We start from the raw sequence: 16369 nt of genomic DNA, 5'->3' as shown, positions 1-16369 counted from the left end.
CATTTATAACTTCGTTGTCAAATCTAATTGCAGCTGATTGGTTCCACTACAAGTTTTTAATACAGCGAGTTTGTTATGTTTTATTGTATCAAATACTTTATCGTAATCTATGAAACACATCACATCTTTTCTCTGATATTACCAGTTTTGATAATGTGAATACGACATTCTAAAAACGCCTTTACAATATTTGTAGACCCAAAAAATTTCTTTATGGACATTTTAAGGACATACTTTCCTTATTGCTCTGTTCGATAAATAAACCACAAAAAAGTCATTATCATCAACAATTTTCTTTATTTTTATTATGCTTACGTTAAATGAATTGCGTTGTTTTAACATTTTATTCTTAACCTATAAAAGAATTGCCTATTAATATTAATAAATCATACATAATTCTCTTAGACTAGAAGTCTTAGGTTAATTTTTTTAACGATCCAAAGCAAGTTTTCCACAGCCTCAAGAAGCAAATTATACAATAATCTAAGATAAAACAACATAAAAGCATAATATATATATATTAAACATGGTTCAGTCACTTTGATAAAATTGGTCCAATCACTAAATTAACCAAATTACTTAATAATAATAAATTAATATTTTATCATGAATATTTGAATTGCGTCTACTCTAAGTGAGTATATATTATTTTAAGATTACTTCCTCTTCAGTCATCCGTCTGGTTCGGGCTCAATATCAGCGAAATCCCTACGGCAATCCGATATCACACAAATAGGGTGATATCTACTAAGGGACAAAGGGCAAGGGAGCAACTCTGGCATAACTGAGTGATGTGCTATAAGGGATCCTAGGGATGGAAAGTCTTTGGTAAAACCCTAAAATAAAATAAATATTATAAGTGCAAACATATATTTTTCAAGTCAAGATATATATTAGTAATAGATCAAATCAAATCAAATATATTACATAACATTTCTTGTTTAATCCTAAGCACCTAAGTAACCTAATACCTGTGTGTGCTTTTATATTCAAAAATACATTTTCATTGGAATACTCAGCTAAGATACAGCAAAAAAATATGTATAAATTTTCTATTTCTATATATTTACTCACAAGTGATTAAAAAAAAACACCTTTATAAAAAAAAGATAAACAACTATTCAATCTTGAATCTAGACAACACCCATATTATAAAAAATAATAATAAAATAATAATAAGTAAATAAATATATATTGTTTACAAAATGAAAATATTTACCATAAAACATTTTCCTAAATGAATTTAATATGCATGATTGGAACTTTTGTATATTTATAAAGATATATTCTTTGGCCATTTCATTTTTTTTTTATTATTATTTTAATTTCCCTTGGCAACAAATTGTAGAATTCCCAAGCAGTCTATAAACTTTAAATTTATGCTTCTCATGTTTGATGGAAGGGACAAGCAATTAAGAGCATTATTTCTGGTGAATTGTGAATGACTAGTAATTCTTTTAAATATATTAGAGGTATGAACAAATGAACACACATGCTGAATATACAGACGTTCTACATTGCTTATATTTTCATTATATAAAAGTTCAGTGTGATGCATTTTATTTTTTTTATAAATGACCTTTAAGACATCATTTTGTACTACATTCAAAGGCTGCAGTGTACTTTTGTAGGTGCCCCATGCTATGATGCAGTATGTTATTAGAGGTTCTACTAAGGATTTATAAATGAGAATACAAAGTTTTAGCGCTTAAAATTTCTCTTAGTATGTAAAATTTTTGAATCAAATGTCTAATTCTTCCAGCAAGATGATTTATGTGTTCTGCCCATTTGAGGTGTTAATCAATTATGACTCCTAAATATTTAGTTTTCTTTTTTTCAAAGATCTCTTCATTATTAATATCATCCAATAAAAGGTGGTCTATTTAAATTGGTCAAAGAAAAAGCTATGTAATTAGTTTTGTCCATATTCAAAGTTATTTTTTTGAGTACACAACCAGTTTTTTACATGCTTAAATCCATCACACAAAGCCTCTTTAGCCTCCTGCCATGTTTTGCTATTAAAGATTAAAGCAGTATCATCAGCAAATGATACTATTTGATACTAATAGATATAGATGTATATTATATAAATTATGCAAGAAAAAAATTTGGGATTTGGAGTAGATTTGCCTTAAGAGTTACCTCAGTTAAGTGACGTCAAAGACCTTGGCCCGCAAGAAGTACAGACTTTAACCCATTAGATTTTTTCATATGGGGATACATATGCAAAAATGTTTACGAAAATACAATAAACACAAGAAGGCAATTACATAATGATTAAAATTCACACTTCTGCTGAGTCAAAATTACATTGATCAGTTTATCAGCCTCTATCTTCATTATCTTTCACTTTCGGGCTAGAAAAATTTAATAAACCCTCTTTTTTTTTAAGAAATCTAATGTCGATTGATTTTTTACTCACTTTTATTCGATAGCCTCTATTCGTTTTCATAATTAAATAATGGGCGATTCCTCTGGGTTGAAAACTGCGAGGTACCCGCACGCTCAATGCAAAACATCCTATTTTAGTGGTGCTTCTTCTTACCATGAAAGCCCCGATCGGTTCCTGCGATAAGATTTCCAAAGCTATTTCCCGAGGAATACCTTCTTGATACCAGGGGGCCATCCTAAAATAAGAGAATACAACGGAATAGGAATTATAATCTTAAAATGTCACAGGTAAGAGTTTATACTAAAATGATTAAATTATCTCTAGATCTCTGGATACAGTAAGCCAATTTATACATTATAGATGTATTTATATTCTTTGTAATTTGATAATATAATAGTTACCTTAAATTATTCTCTCTTCTATGTAATATATTCGTGTCAGTTCTAATATTATCGCGTGTCTCAAAAGAACTAATACTATCGTTGTATTGAAAGCTAACTTCGCTTTCTGCAGTCTTTGGTTGCTGATTTCGAGAGGCTCCTTCTCCTATTCTCATAGTGGCTGCTTCTGAGCTGCTTCCAGGTTGGTGGAGCTCGTTGTTTAAAAGCGAGATATTTGATTGGCTGTCTGAAAAGATGCAAAGGGTTACATACTAAAAATATTTCAAACTATAATTCTGAATACTGGTATGTAAGATTTAGCTTGAGATGGTCATTTAGAGGATTGTCCTTTCTAAAAGTGAAAGAAAGCTTGGATGGTTGATACATTCAAACTATTGATCAATGATTATTTTTATTCGTTCTGTCGTTAGACATATATGAGTTAAGTAAAACATCAAACTTCGTCATTGGACTAGGTAACTTGGATGAGCTTTTCAGATCGATCAATAATTAAATCGATGTCCTTCTGTCTTCACTAATATTTTTACTTTTTCTTGACATGATGGTATATCTTAAGGACCGATTCTTACTAAAGAAACTTTTCTTAAAGTTAAAGAGTTTTTGAGCGTAAAAACATTATTCTTAGTCAAATATTTAGATAGCTTTCAAGGCAATTTTTAAAGTCTTGAGTGTATTTTTAGAAAATAATTAGATTATTATTAAAGGGGTATTAGTCATAGAAATCGTATTCTTATCTAATAATTTCACATTATATGAACAAGTAGTCTACCTCAAAAACTTACTGAGGCAATTTTGGAAAAGGTCGGTCCAAGGGTAAAACAGTACAACACAGATTTACATATTACTCACTAAAAATATTAAAATAAATGTGCATTAAAAATACACAAATATTAACTTAGTTTAAAATATGCTAGTTCTGGAAATATTCCTAAAAACCATAAACAGCACATTTCAGTAGGAAGTTCTTTATTATTTTTTTATATTTTATTCCCTAACATGATGGGGCCAGAGAATTAAAAAACTTTAAGCCCAAAAAGCTTGGTTCACCTCTGGATCTTATAAGCTGAAGATGGTTGATAATTAGGTAGTGTTTGTGCCTAGTGGTGTAGTTGGGTACATCTTGATCAGTTTTAAAAAGCTGCAGATTCTGCATGACAAACGTTATACTTCAATAATTTTCTATTAAATCTAAACAATTTCTAATTTTTTGTCAGGTATTCCAAGTCGATATTTAATTAATTTCAGAGACATCATGCCATTAGATCTCTCAGTTTTTCAAGACATTCGAAGTAATTTTTTATAAATTTCAGATACTTTAAAAATGGACATTAAATGGTGATTATTCTAGGAGTATTGATATACAAAGATCATTTCCTTAATATTCCTATTAAGTTCATAACTATTTCAGAATATTTTTGGAATTTTTGAGTAGCACATGTCTTTTCATATTAATCAATTAATTAATGGTTGTAATAGGATATTAGAAAATATATTCACTTTATTTACCATTATTCTCTCTATAGGTTAATTACAATTGTCTCTGCTAAACTGAACACAGGATATAACAAGGAAGGGGATTGAAAAAAATTAATCTATTGATTGAAAAGAATAGGTTTTTAAGGTAGCTTTAAGGCTTTAAGTCAAATACATAAATGAGCTGTTTAATTATGACAGACCGAATGAATCAAACTTTGCTGACTATACTAATATAGATGGAGAACCATAAATTCTCAAGAGTGAGGTTCTATTAGCTATAAAACTTGCAAAAATTAAAAAGGCCACCGGACTTAATAATATCCCAACGGAACTGTTATAAATGATCAAACAGGAAAACATTGGAATCTTGGTCAAACTGCTTAATATTCTTGTGAATTTGTGACCAGAGATTGTCTATTAGAAGTGGTATTTTGTGGGTGTATTGGACAATTGTTAATAAAAACTATTTATTTGTTTCTAAGGAACGCTTTGAATTATATTCAATTTACCTTTAAAGCTCTACAATAGATAGAAAGAAATGGTGTTTAACAATTTTTTTCCTGCATTCTTTATAAATATTTAAAAAAACATTATGTAGTTTTTTATTTGACGAGAGAGAATTACGACTTCGGTAAGTGTCTTTGATAGTTTTCCTTCCCCCTCTCCCCTTCTTGAAACTCTATGACATGCATTGACACGTCATTTTATGTTAACTTGTAAACAAATGGAGGAAAAAAAATATTAAACACAATTTTTTTTTGATCTATCGTAAAGCCCTGAAGATGAATTAAATATAATTCGAAATGTTGGCTAGAAACAAAAAGTTTTCTTTAAAAATCGGCCAATATACCCACAAAATACCACTTTTAAAACTGTTTAATGTCGACAGAAGACATTCCGAAAAATTGAAATCTGTATTAATTCCATTTCCAAAAAAAAAACAACGAGCACAACGATGCAGCGAGTATAGACTAATAAGCTTTAGGAGCCTTGAAGGTCTTTCTTAAAATTATTCACGAGCTAAAGATCCAAATGTGAGGCAGCTTTGGATGAAACCCAATTTGGATTGGGAACTATTTGCTCTTACCATACAGCTTCGGAAATGTCGTGACCAGTGCAAGAACGTTTTTTTGTGTTTCGTTTATTACGAGAAGGTTTCGACAGAGTACAACACAGAACACTTATAGGCCTCTTAAAGAACATGGAATTAGACAGCAGCGACGTAAAAATTATCGAAAATCTATATTGGAAACAGAAAGCAGCAATACGACCTTAGAACATTGAAAGGCCTTTCAATGTTCTAAGAATACGACCAAACGGAAAGAATGCCAAATTCTACGAGGTCACCACTACCTTTTAATATATATTTAGACAAAATCATTAATGGAGCTGCTCAAGAACTAGAAAAGGGAGTACAAATCAATGGAAAATATATAAATACGATATGCCGACGATACTGTCATCCTAAATAGCAAACTGGGAGACCAGAAACATCTACTAAACACTAAACTGTGTAGAGTACCTTAGAAGTATCTTGGATGTTGTATCACCGTACATCTAATTCGGAATATAGAAATAAAGTTAAGAATAAAGTTAGACCGAACAACATTCTAAAAAATGAAACAGCTATTCTGCAATGATAATCTAAACCCAAATTTACGGCAGAAAATGGAAAAATCCTACATATAGTCAGTGTTGCTTAAAGCCACTACAGTTGAGATGTGGTTACTGGGAACTGTGGTTAATACTGAGAATACCCTGGACAGCTATGCAGACCAACGAAATGGTACTAAACAGGGTCGACGCAACATATATACTTACTATACTTACGTTTAGGAAAATCTCATATCTTGGGCATGTCTTGCGAGGAGAGCGATACACAATCCTATAACTGATCATGATGGGAAAAGTAGAAGGACGTAAAGGAGTGGGAAGAAAGCAGACTTCCCTACTGAGGATCATCCGCGAATGGCCCGATATAACTGAGTGAATTCCGATTGGCACAGAATTGAGAAAGACTTGCCAACGTCAGAAGAAAAAGAAGATGGCCTTAAGTTTCATGAAATGTCCATGTTATCCAAAAATCATAAATACTAATTCTAAGTGTCTAAATATTGTTGGTAAGGTTGGTTTTAATGGTCACAGGCTTAGAAATCATGATTTATCGTGTGAGTCTAGCTTGCTGAGTGAAAATGGTTGGGGTTATCAATTTATCATCAATCAAGCATTGTGATCTGGATATATTTTTAATTTATGCATTATTTATTCGCAGGTAAAAAACATCTTAAGGCAAATTCGTGTAATGATTAATATTTTGTGCAATAATTTAAATTCTTACAAATTTTTATCCTTGTTAGATCTTTCTTTGGTACATATAACAAAAATATTATAAAAATCTTTTATTTACAAAAAAAATTAGCCAATACTATTTCGAATTTAATTATTAAACAAATACTAATTTATTCAACCAAATATACCTTTAACACGCCTGCTTATAGTCTTAGATCTCGAGAAAATTAGTTTTTTCATAGTTTTAGCGCACTTTACACCGAAAAGTTCACTCACCCCGGCGGCAAAAAATTCTCGACTGAATATTCTTCGGATAAATGCATATCATGCAACGAAAAGGGTTTAAAAATTGAACTGCGCTAGCTCAATATATACTTCAACCCTTGCGGCTATATACGCCGCTCCTTTGTTTTAAAATGGTAGTACACAATCTGTCCTTATATGTTGTAAGGGTCCTCGACATACTTCGTCAAGTACCTTGGCTTAATGATTAGGATATACCAGGAGTGCATCGAAAGTTTTAATCATGCCATCATGTGGGAGTTTTTGTAAGCAGAATATTGCAAGGGCACATGGATCTTGCAAAACCCCACCGAAAACAATACAGTGACTATAAAAAAGATTATAACTCAGTAGTAAAACTTAGTAAGTATGATATTAATGGACAGTCAAATAATGGAAATGCCATGTTTTTTGGATCTGTACATGCAAGTAAAAAAAAACTGTTAGTAGTGGAATCTATTTGCGATTTTGGAACAATATTGTTAATTTTTCCAAAAATAATTGAAACCATAATGTGCAATATTGATAAAATATTTTTTTCATTGGAAAATATAAGACTAAAGCCATATAAAGTCAATGTGGCTTTACAAATGGTCTTTGTGTAACTGATGCGATTTTAAAACTCACTAAATTAATAATGTGTTCTATAGAGGATAGATAAATGTTTCTGACTTAAGTGCTGGTTTTGATTGAGGTTGATAAGCTTGTTTTACTTGAAAAACTAAAATTTTATGTAGATAGGAGTACCTATGTCATAATAAACCAATAGTAAATGTATTTATTAAATGCAGATGATGCAACATTTCTTGTCAGAATTAATAACATTTAGAATTCGAGGAGGGTGAGGAGCAGATTCTTGAGAACATTCTTCAAATGGGTCGAAACTTATTTAAATCAAAAAAATTGATTCTCAATGGAAATGAAAGTCAGGTCAGAATTTCGAATATTCTGACTGATAAGTCATCAAAAGTGTATAAAATATGATTGATGATTAATGAGACAGGTGCTTATAGTATTAGAGTTCAAAAATCTGGCATAAGATCTATAGCTAATGTAAAATAGATTTCTTGGAGATCCTATTTTAAAAAATTTAAAATTATGAACCTTCATGCTATGATCATTAAATTAAAATTCGTGTTAGTTAAACAAAATATTGAGAAATACGTTGTCAGCAAATATAGCCATAATACTGGAAATAAGAATGATCTGGTTCAGTTTGCTAATGTTAGAGATAATTTTCATAAGAAATTGCATGACCCAAAAATTTTTAATATAGTTAAATCGTATATAATTCAAATAGATAAGTATTTTAAGACAATTTATATTATTCTTGACGAAAGTTTGCACGATTAAATCCGACCCTTGTAGAACCTAAAGCAGGTTTTGAGTTCGAGTCATTAATTTTTTAATCTTGTTTCTATTATTACTAAAGTTCAACTATTTAAGAATTATTCTTTTTAAGAATATGATAACCTATGCTGTTTTTTTGTATACAGGAGAAGCATTTGGCCTTAAATATTTTTTTGCTTATAAATATTAGTTGGGCGTTTTCTAATAGAAATAATAACGTCAGAATATTTTGCACATATTCTTTGTAACGTAAATTTTTCTTTTTCGTTTAGACGATTTAAATTGACTAGTTGCAACAATTTTTAAACTCGACTAATGGAAGAATTATTTAATTAATTATTAAGTAAATCAATATTTCGTTTAATATTTTGTAAAGTAAATCCATCGCGTATTCCGTATTATTATTATTATTGTTTTTGTTGTTATTTAGGTCATGATTTCTAAACATTATTTTATATACCTGGTATACTGGATCCACCCTCGCTAACTAAGGGATACCCTTCCTCGTCACTCCCGTTCAGTACGAACCCTTTCCCTATCCGCTTCATTAAGGAGGGCTTTTCGGCGATCCGTTTGAATTGGTTCATTTGAGTGGGAGAATTACTCTCGTCGCTACTTGGCAACACCGGAATTCCAATGGAAGCATCGAAAGGTGCCACATATGGTTTGATGTTCGGTAACGGAGCTGTAGCAGCTGGAATATTCTAAAATATATACATATAAGTGGAATTTTAGGAAAATTTACAATGAATGGTAGCATGAAATATTATTGAACTTGTTGATCATATTAATGGATTTGTAATTTTTTCTGTATCATTGTCATCCTTAGTCCTATGCAACATTTAAGCTTATACAAGATGAGTTAATAAATTCGTTAAGTTACCGATCGCCCTGTATAAACCGACTTTACCTACGTAAATCTCAAAGTGCACAGACGGTCATTCATAATCATGGGAAAATAATATCATCAAAAGTATTATGTTATCAGTAAGGCAGGATATGGGATTAAGTATGTGTGAAGTCTCAAGCTACGCGGTATCATTTACAAATCAAATAAAATATCCAGTGAACGCGACGATAACCACGACAAGAAAATAAATAAATATAAAATTAAGCTGTATATATATACGCAAGAATATTGCAGTTAACGTAACGGTGGTGCTTTTATAGATTTTAAGATTACGAGATTCGTCCAACTTGGGCTTTTGCACTTTCCAATCAATCAGGTCGAACGTTATCGTTCTTTACAAATAAAATGCGACAGATAATGCGTAAATAAATAATGATCTGCGTATAAATAGCACTCAGGTGTAGTACAAAGAGGGAACTATATACATAGTTTGAAGAATGTAATTTTACATGTCCAATTAAAAAATAAGAAAAAGTGCGGCTCAAGCCAGTTTTCCAAAGTGTTTCAAAGCAAAAGAACATAAAATTATTGTCCGACATTTTAGCAAAGCCTTGATGGTATGTTGAACAGAAACTAGAGCAGAATTTGGGCAAGATCTTTTAAAATAAAGAAGGTGTATAATGAAGATACTTTTCAGAAGTAAATAAGAAATTTATAATTCATATGAATAAAGTTTTGAATTTCCTAAAGAGAGATCAAAGTTAAGGCTCTAAAATATTTACAAACCCTTAAAAGTGCATGAAGTCACTTGGTATTTAATACAGATATAATATATTAATTTAAACCCCTTGAGTAGGCTTTAAATTAATTCCAGATATAATATAGAGAATAATTAAGTCCAGATATATAAATAAATATAATATCCAGAAAAGATGCGGTAAAAAATGTGCTCACTTATGAAGAATATAAAAATATAAATTTGTAACAGAAAAACTGTTTTTGAGGGCTGGGGGTTAATAATAGTTAAATGGTATATTTATTAAAAATGGCTTAAACATTTTTTCACTTATGAAAATAATTTGAAAATTAATAAAAAAATTAAAATAAAAGCAAAATAAGAATGACTAAATAGTACAATCAGGGTTTTACCAATAATTCTAAAATCAAGACCTAACTGAAACTAAAATATTGCATGTAAAATGGAATATCTGAATTTTAGAATTCAAAACTAGAGAGAAGGTGTGAGATTCTCACAGAATTTGAGGGTTTCGATGATCCATTATTTAATGAAGATTGTTTATCCATATCCATTATTTATTGAAGTGGAAGCATTATAAAAATAAACATTACTTTCATGCCTGAAATAAAATGATAAATTCTGGAAATTCCCAAAACGTGGAAACATGAAAAAAAAATATTTTAAATCTCTGGAACGTCAAATGCCTGGAAAAGATAAGACCTGAACGACTTTATCAACCTGGAAACATCAATAAAATTACTTCAGAAAATAAATGCTTGGAAAATAAAATATTAAAAAATTATTGTTAAGAGATACCTGGAAGGCTTAAAAAATAAAATGCCTAGAAAATTTTCTTTAGAGAAATTCTGGAAATTCCTGAAAGACTAATGTCTTAAACTATTGAAATGCTTGAAAGTTTGCACTAAATGCCTGGAAAAGAAATAAATGTAGATATTTCTAATACCTGGGCAACTATATAAAATTAACTCTGTAAATTGACAAGAAAAAATTAAAGGGAACAAATTTCTAATCCCTGGAAGACCTAAAAATAATTTCCTAAACGTGGAAATTTAAATTGAAAAATAATAAAAATCTGTGGAACCTCAAGTGACCTGAATGACTTTCCAGGAATATTAATTTTGTTTACCAAGGATTTTTCTAGATACATTATACAGGGTATTGAAAAATAAGCTATATCTAAAAAAATATCAATCAACGGTTCAAAAGTCTGTTAGACTCTTGAAAAGTTGTACAGAGCAATTTACTTCCCTGTATGAAAATGACTCAATTAAAACGATTGGGTAATTATTTAAGCGTGTTTCGAAATAAAGCATTGTTCTTTATGTTCTTCTTAGCCTGTCCCCTTTGCGTCTTTTTTTTTTGGCCTAAACATTTTATTAGTAGAGTATAATGATCCTTACCTTTGAAAAATTCGGGCTCATCTCGAAACAAGACGCTTGTTGAAAATTACTGTCATTCTGCTGCTCCTTTTTGTTAGACCTAAAGGCCATCCTAAGGGATTTGCCAAGAATCATTTCTAGTTCTTCGCCCTAAAACATAAAACACATACTTTAAAACGCAAAACCCTTCATTTGTGCAGAGCTTCTATATAATTTTTTTTAATCAAAAAGGCGCAGATCTAAATACTTTCTCAAATTAAAAACGTACTTCACACCTTTAATAAAAACCGGGAAAAAAAGAACAAAACGGAAAAACCCCGTCACATCCTTTCAATAAAAAGTCCGCCGTAGCAGCCGCACTTCTGAAATCGCCGAGAAACTGGAGATGGTGGAAATGAAAATTAATGACGAACGGAAACATTAGAAGCATCTGTGTTTACGTGAGCACTATTTGTGTTTTTGTTAACGTAAACATTAGCGTGTATAGCAGGTATGCCCATAAAATACAAAAGCAGCTATACGGTATAATCGAGGGGGATAATCTGGGGAATATTGTTTTACCGGGCTTTACCGACGTTGATGGAAATGTAATTTTTTCTTTCTCGTTAGAGTATGGTATTTACGAGGGTGGTTTAAAAAGAGCAGCAGTGAATTTATTAAAAATTTGAAAAATTGAGCTACAAAGAAATATGTACTTAAGTCTAGTTATTACCACAAAAAGGAGTTTATGGCAGTTTTCAACTGATGAAATAAATGAAATAAAATTCTTATCCAACGCTATAGCACGTTAATGATATAATTTGCATACTGATACAATTTTTGGTTTAGAAGAAAGAAAGGAAAAAAAAACATTCCGCTATGAAACAACAACTGAGACGGGATGAAAGCAACCTTATATAAAAAATGATAAACCCTGTTGTAAATTATACTTGGCAGTTTTAGTTTAGATTTCGTTATTAGAAAGTTTTAAATCTTTTCAAGACTTTTTAAATCAGAGGGTATATTATTGTATAGCATGAAAATATTATACGAGAATGATGTGGTAAATAGACTTGTTTTATGCAAGGGTGGAGATAGCAAACCCTTAAATCTTAGATTTAAGGTATGAACGTCGGATCTAAATTTAATCTTTTAGTAAAGATATGGAGGGATTTTGTTGAAAATTAAAGCATGAAACAAAACCACTGAGTGAAGTTTACGATGGTTTTCCATGTCAAGCCAATTTGAAGGTTTTAATTTGTGAATAACTGCCTCGAATTTTCCTCACCATATTATAAACCTCAAACAGGCCCTCTGAACTCGCTGCACTCTATCTTTATCCTGTTTGGTCAAACAGGGATCATAAACCGCGGCACAATAATTAAAGTGGCTCAATACAAGTACGTCTGTTAAAGTTAATTTTAGTTTCTGATCTAATGCATATGCCTATGCGGATACAGTAGTTTTAGATTGGCATATGCCTTTTGTACGCATGAAGAAACATGGTCGGTGAATCCTAATTCAGTATCTAATATAACTCCCAGGTTCCTTGCTTTTTGAACACAGCTTAATTGTGAATTATTTAATTTTAGTTGGGTGGTTTCTATATCGGTTTTATGCTTACCAAAATTTAGTACCTTAGTTTTTGTGGGATTACGTCTTAAATGAGGCTGTTCTAAGATTTTGACTAAGCGTTTTAAGTCTTCGTTAATGTGTAACTGTGCTCGTGCTACATTATTTTGTGTGTTGGTGTAGAGTAACTGTTTATCATCAGCAAAGCTAAAATCTGTAGTGTTGAACGGCATGTGTAATGTAACAAGTATAAATACAAAAGAGTAGTGGTAAAAGCCCAGGGGACGTATTTTTGAATATCAATCATTCAAATTTGAGTCACATACGAAATTAGAGGATTTCGCACGAAAAACCGATATTCGTATTTTCGACCACATTGTATGCGAACTTTTTCTCGAATGGGTATACCTATACCATTCGAATTTCAAAGTTCGTGTGCGATTTTCAATTTGATCCTGCCACTTGGTCAGAACAAGATTTTGATTTTAAAGTAGCTTTCTGTTTTTTTAATTTGTGTAAGTTCTTTAAGTATTTTCGTAGTAGTTTTTTTTGTTCTTTATTGAAAAAAAAAACAACTATAATCAAATGGCAAAATTAAACAATCTTGTGCAAAGAAACGTCGTCGATGCACTGGAAGTGACTGAAACTCTTGTGGATGTACTCTTCATTTCTTGACCCATTTGAAATGTATTTCGATGCTCAATTTATTAAATTATATAGATTAAGCCAGCCTATTACGATGGAATTGATGTGCTCTTTATGTGCTTCAAGGAGACTGTGAAATCCGTCCGCTACTTTTATTCACAAGGCTTGTGCAGTTTTAGCTGAAAAATCTTGGGTGAATTTGCCCGACTTTAATTCGGGGTGATCTGCCATAATTGTTCTTGTTTTTTCAAATTAATTCTTTCTTTTTCTTACTCGACACAAAACCCCAATATTTTTAATTTTTTAAATCCAACTTATAAAAGTCAATTCGGAAAATCCAAGAAACGCCAAGAAAAAAACCTCAAAATTCCCTGATTTTTTTAAACTTAAATTTCAGGTTAGGGTAAAAAATCTTTATCGTCTTCATCTCGTTTGACATGACCTCCAATAGTACTCGACCTTGCTGAATGCTGTTGAAAAATGCACTTTTTAAGTCGTGTGCGAATTGTGCCGCTCGACCGCATTCGAAGATTCTCGCATCGTTTCAAAAATACAGCCTCAAAACCCTGGGGGGCGCTACAGTAGAGAGAACCTTTGTCCAAGCAGCCTTTATCCGTTTGCACATATTGAACTTTTTCAGATAAATTACTTTTGATTAGATTAACATTTCATGATTTATCTTATCAAAAGCTTTTGTGTAATCTAATAGTATAAGAACACAAGAATTTCCAGCATCTAGACTTGACGTGACCAAATCAGCGACATCTAATAATGCTGTACAATAGCTGTAGCCTTTTCTGAATCCTGATTGACGTAATGGGAGAATATCGTATGCATTTAAGTGTTCTATTAGTCTGGCAGCTAACATTTTTTCAAATATTTTTGATTGTGTGATGACATGATATTTTTCACATGGTGATAAGATTGATATAGGCCGTAATTCATTATAATCCGTCGGTTTATTTTTAGTTTTTGGTAGTGGGAAAACTTAGTAATTTTCCAAAACTCTGGAATCATATATGTAAGTATGCAACATCTGTATGTTAGAAAATTCAGTGCAAATATTTTAAAAGCGTATTGTTGGAGTTAAAATAAGACTTTTTTTCTCATAAACATGTGTTTTAAAATGCACCCCTTAGAGCTACAGCCGGCGCAAATTGCGTGAAGAAAATCGATTATTTGGAACCGTAACTACAATTATGCATCAATTCTTCTAAAAATTTACTTATCCCCGTTTTTTAGGTGCTCTTTTTATTTCCCGCCCCAAAAATGGTGTCAATCCAATTTTAGAGGAGGATATAATTAAGCGTTTTCGAGAAAATCCCTAGTAAACAAAACGGGAGCATTATTAAACCTGATTAAACTATTAAATTAGAAGAAACGAATTTATTAATTAGAAGTAGAGTGTGACTGTTTTATTTTTTGTCAAATCAAATTATTTTTATCCAAAAAATGCAAGCAACAATAATTTTAGATTTTTTTCATGTCCAATTAGATGATGTTCTACATTTTCAAATTTCTTATTGGAAACATAAGATATGGACCATCACAACAATAAGTCGTTCTGAATCCTTCCTTAAAATTCGGTTTACACCATGGGATGGAAAATGTTAAAAGGACCCAAAACAATTAGAAATTGCAAATTTATAAAAGATTTGACGTATAACTGTAGTCAGTATTCCAAATAATCGATTTTTTAAGGAAAAAATTGCACTTTGCACCGAATTTTATACTTGGAATGTCCCCATTAGATTTTGGATTCAATATATCCAGTTTCCTAGGCGAATTCCATAAAAGTTTACCGTTACCCTTATTTGTATTTATAGTGTTTTCCAAAAAAGCTCCCTTTTCTCTGTTGATGGCGTATAGTGGTAAGACTTGTACTGGATGTCTCTTAAGACACTGATCAAACTGGGAAGTGATAGAGAAGGTCAGTTCTGAAAAAAGTAAGATTCCTTACCGTTTTCGAGTAATTTTAACTGTGTTTTTGTTTCGAAAAAAAAATATTGAAGAAAAAATCAAGAAAGAGAAAAGTTTTTTTTTAGAAGTAAGCAGCAGGATTGCTATAACAATTTCACGATTTCTTCAGCAAGATAGAAGCTTAATTTCTGTTTTTAAAAAAATTGGCTTATTTTAAATATTACAACATTTATCCCTCTGCTGGTCTGAAAATAGTGACCAAAAAAACCTTCTGGATGATCTCATTCTATTAAGAGCAATAGGAAACTGGATATTATTATGTAGTGTGGTTGACTTTAAATTGATCTTCATAAATATAAATTAAATATTTCACATTATGTAAGCGATAAGAACAAGTTCTAAAACAGGTATATGCGCATATGTACCATGACTGCCGTTTTCTCTTTTGCTATAAAATTATTTTTACTTAATTAATTGAACAGTAAATTATGCTTGTGCAAAATAATTTTACCATAAAACCTCTTAGTTAAATCAGGCAATTGTCGCACTAATTAATTATAAAATAAATATTTATACCATGATAAAACCAAGTTGAAAGCCTTGAAAGTTAAACTAAACGTATCGACCTTACCTGAAATATTTGCAAATGTCCGCACTGCCTGCAACTGAACGAAATGTACCCGTCGAATCCAGGCATACCATCGCGGTCCTCCAGCGCGGAAAAACTTTCGCAACTACCCGTATACTGATCGTCCTTCAGTTTCGTATACTGCACGTTCGCGAAACTTTTTCCTCCTCCCCGTCCGCCACCCTCCTCACCACTTTTCGTCAGTCTTCCCATCGTTTTTACTCACTAAAATTACGAAACTTATTATAAATAACCGATCTACGCGCGCCGTCTTCATTTGTAACACTATCGCTCCGCCTAAAAACATGAAAAAAAAGTGAAGAAAAGAAGAACAAGAAGAATGCCCGGCTCGGTCTAATATTTTGCCACATTTACGGCTTCGAAGTGCCTCTCTGGTGGGTACCTATACGGTTCTTGTAGCGAAAGGAAGAATTTGGTTTGTGTAC

At 31.4% G+C, this 16369-nt stretch overlaps 1 protein-coding gene across 3 annotated transcripts; it reads right to left on the bottom strand.

Annotated features, from left to right (window-relative positions):
• Positions 1 to 274: 274 nt before the first annotated feature.
• On the bottom strand, positions 275 to 16306 carry LOC126735158 (EGFR adapter protein-like). Of its 3 annotated transcripts, none has more exons than XM_050439105.1 (6): positions 15927 to 16306; positions 11201 to 11329; positions 8651 to 8894; positions 2794 to 3019; positions 2423 to 2627; positions 275 to 836 (listed from the first exon to the last, which is right to left on the bottom strand). In XM_050439105.1, exons 1-6 carry the CDS (start codon positions 16134 to 16136, stop codon positions 672 to 674), a joined length of 1179 nt encoding a protein of 392 aa, XP_050295062.1. In that variant the 5' UTR covers positions 16137 to 16306; the 3' UTR covers positions 275 to 671. The 3 variants fall into 3 exon arrangements, with proteins under 3 accessions (XP_050295062.1, XP_050295063.1, XP_050295064.1); XM_050439106.1 differs by lacking the exon at positions 15927 to 16306 and adding an exon at positions 11455 to 11584; XM_050439107.1 differs by lacking the exon at positions 15927 to 16306 and adding an exon at positions 11448 to 11544.
• Between the last annotated feature and the right edge of the window lie 63 nt (positions 16307 to 16369).

The sequence above is a fragment of the Anthonomus grandis genome, chromosome 4, assembly GCF_022605725.1.
Source record: "Anthonomus grandis grandis chromosome 4, icAntGran1.3, whole genome shotgun sequence".
Taxonomy (NCBI): Eukaryota; Metazoa; Arthropoda; class Insecta; order Coleoptera; family Curculionidae; genus Anthonomus; species Anthonomus grandis.
This window is presented reverse-complemented; position numbering and strand designations above follow the sequence as displayed.

Coding starts and splice junctions, on each gene's coding strand:
- LOC126735158 (XM_050439105.1), bottom strand. CDS start 16,136: ATGGGAAGACTGACGAAAAGTGGTGAGGAGGGTGGCGGACGGGGAGGA. Junction 11,330..15,926: donor GACATTTGCAAATATTTCAG/GTAAGGTCGATA, acceptor TTTATGTTTTAG/GGCGAAGAACTAGAAATGAT. Junction 8,895..11,200: donor TGAGCCCGAATTTTTCAAAG/GTAAGGATCATT, acceptor TATATATTTTAG/AATATTCCAGCTGCTACAGC.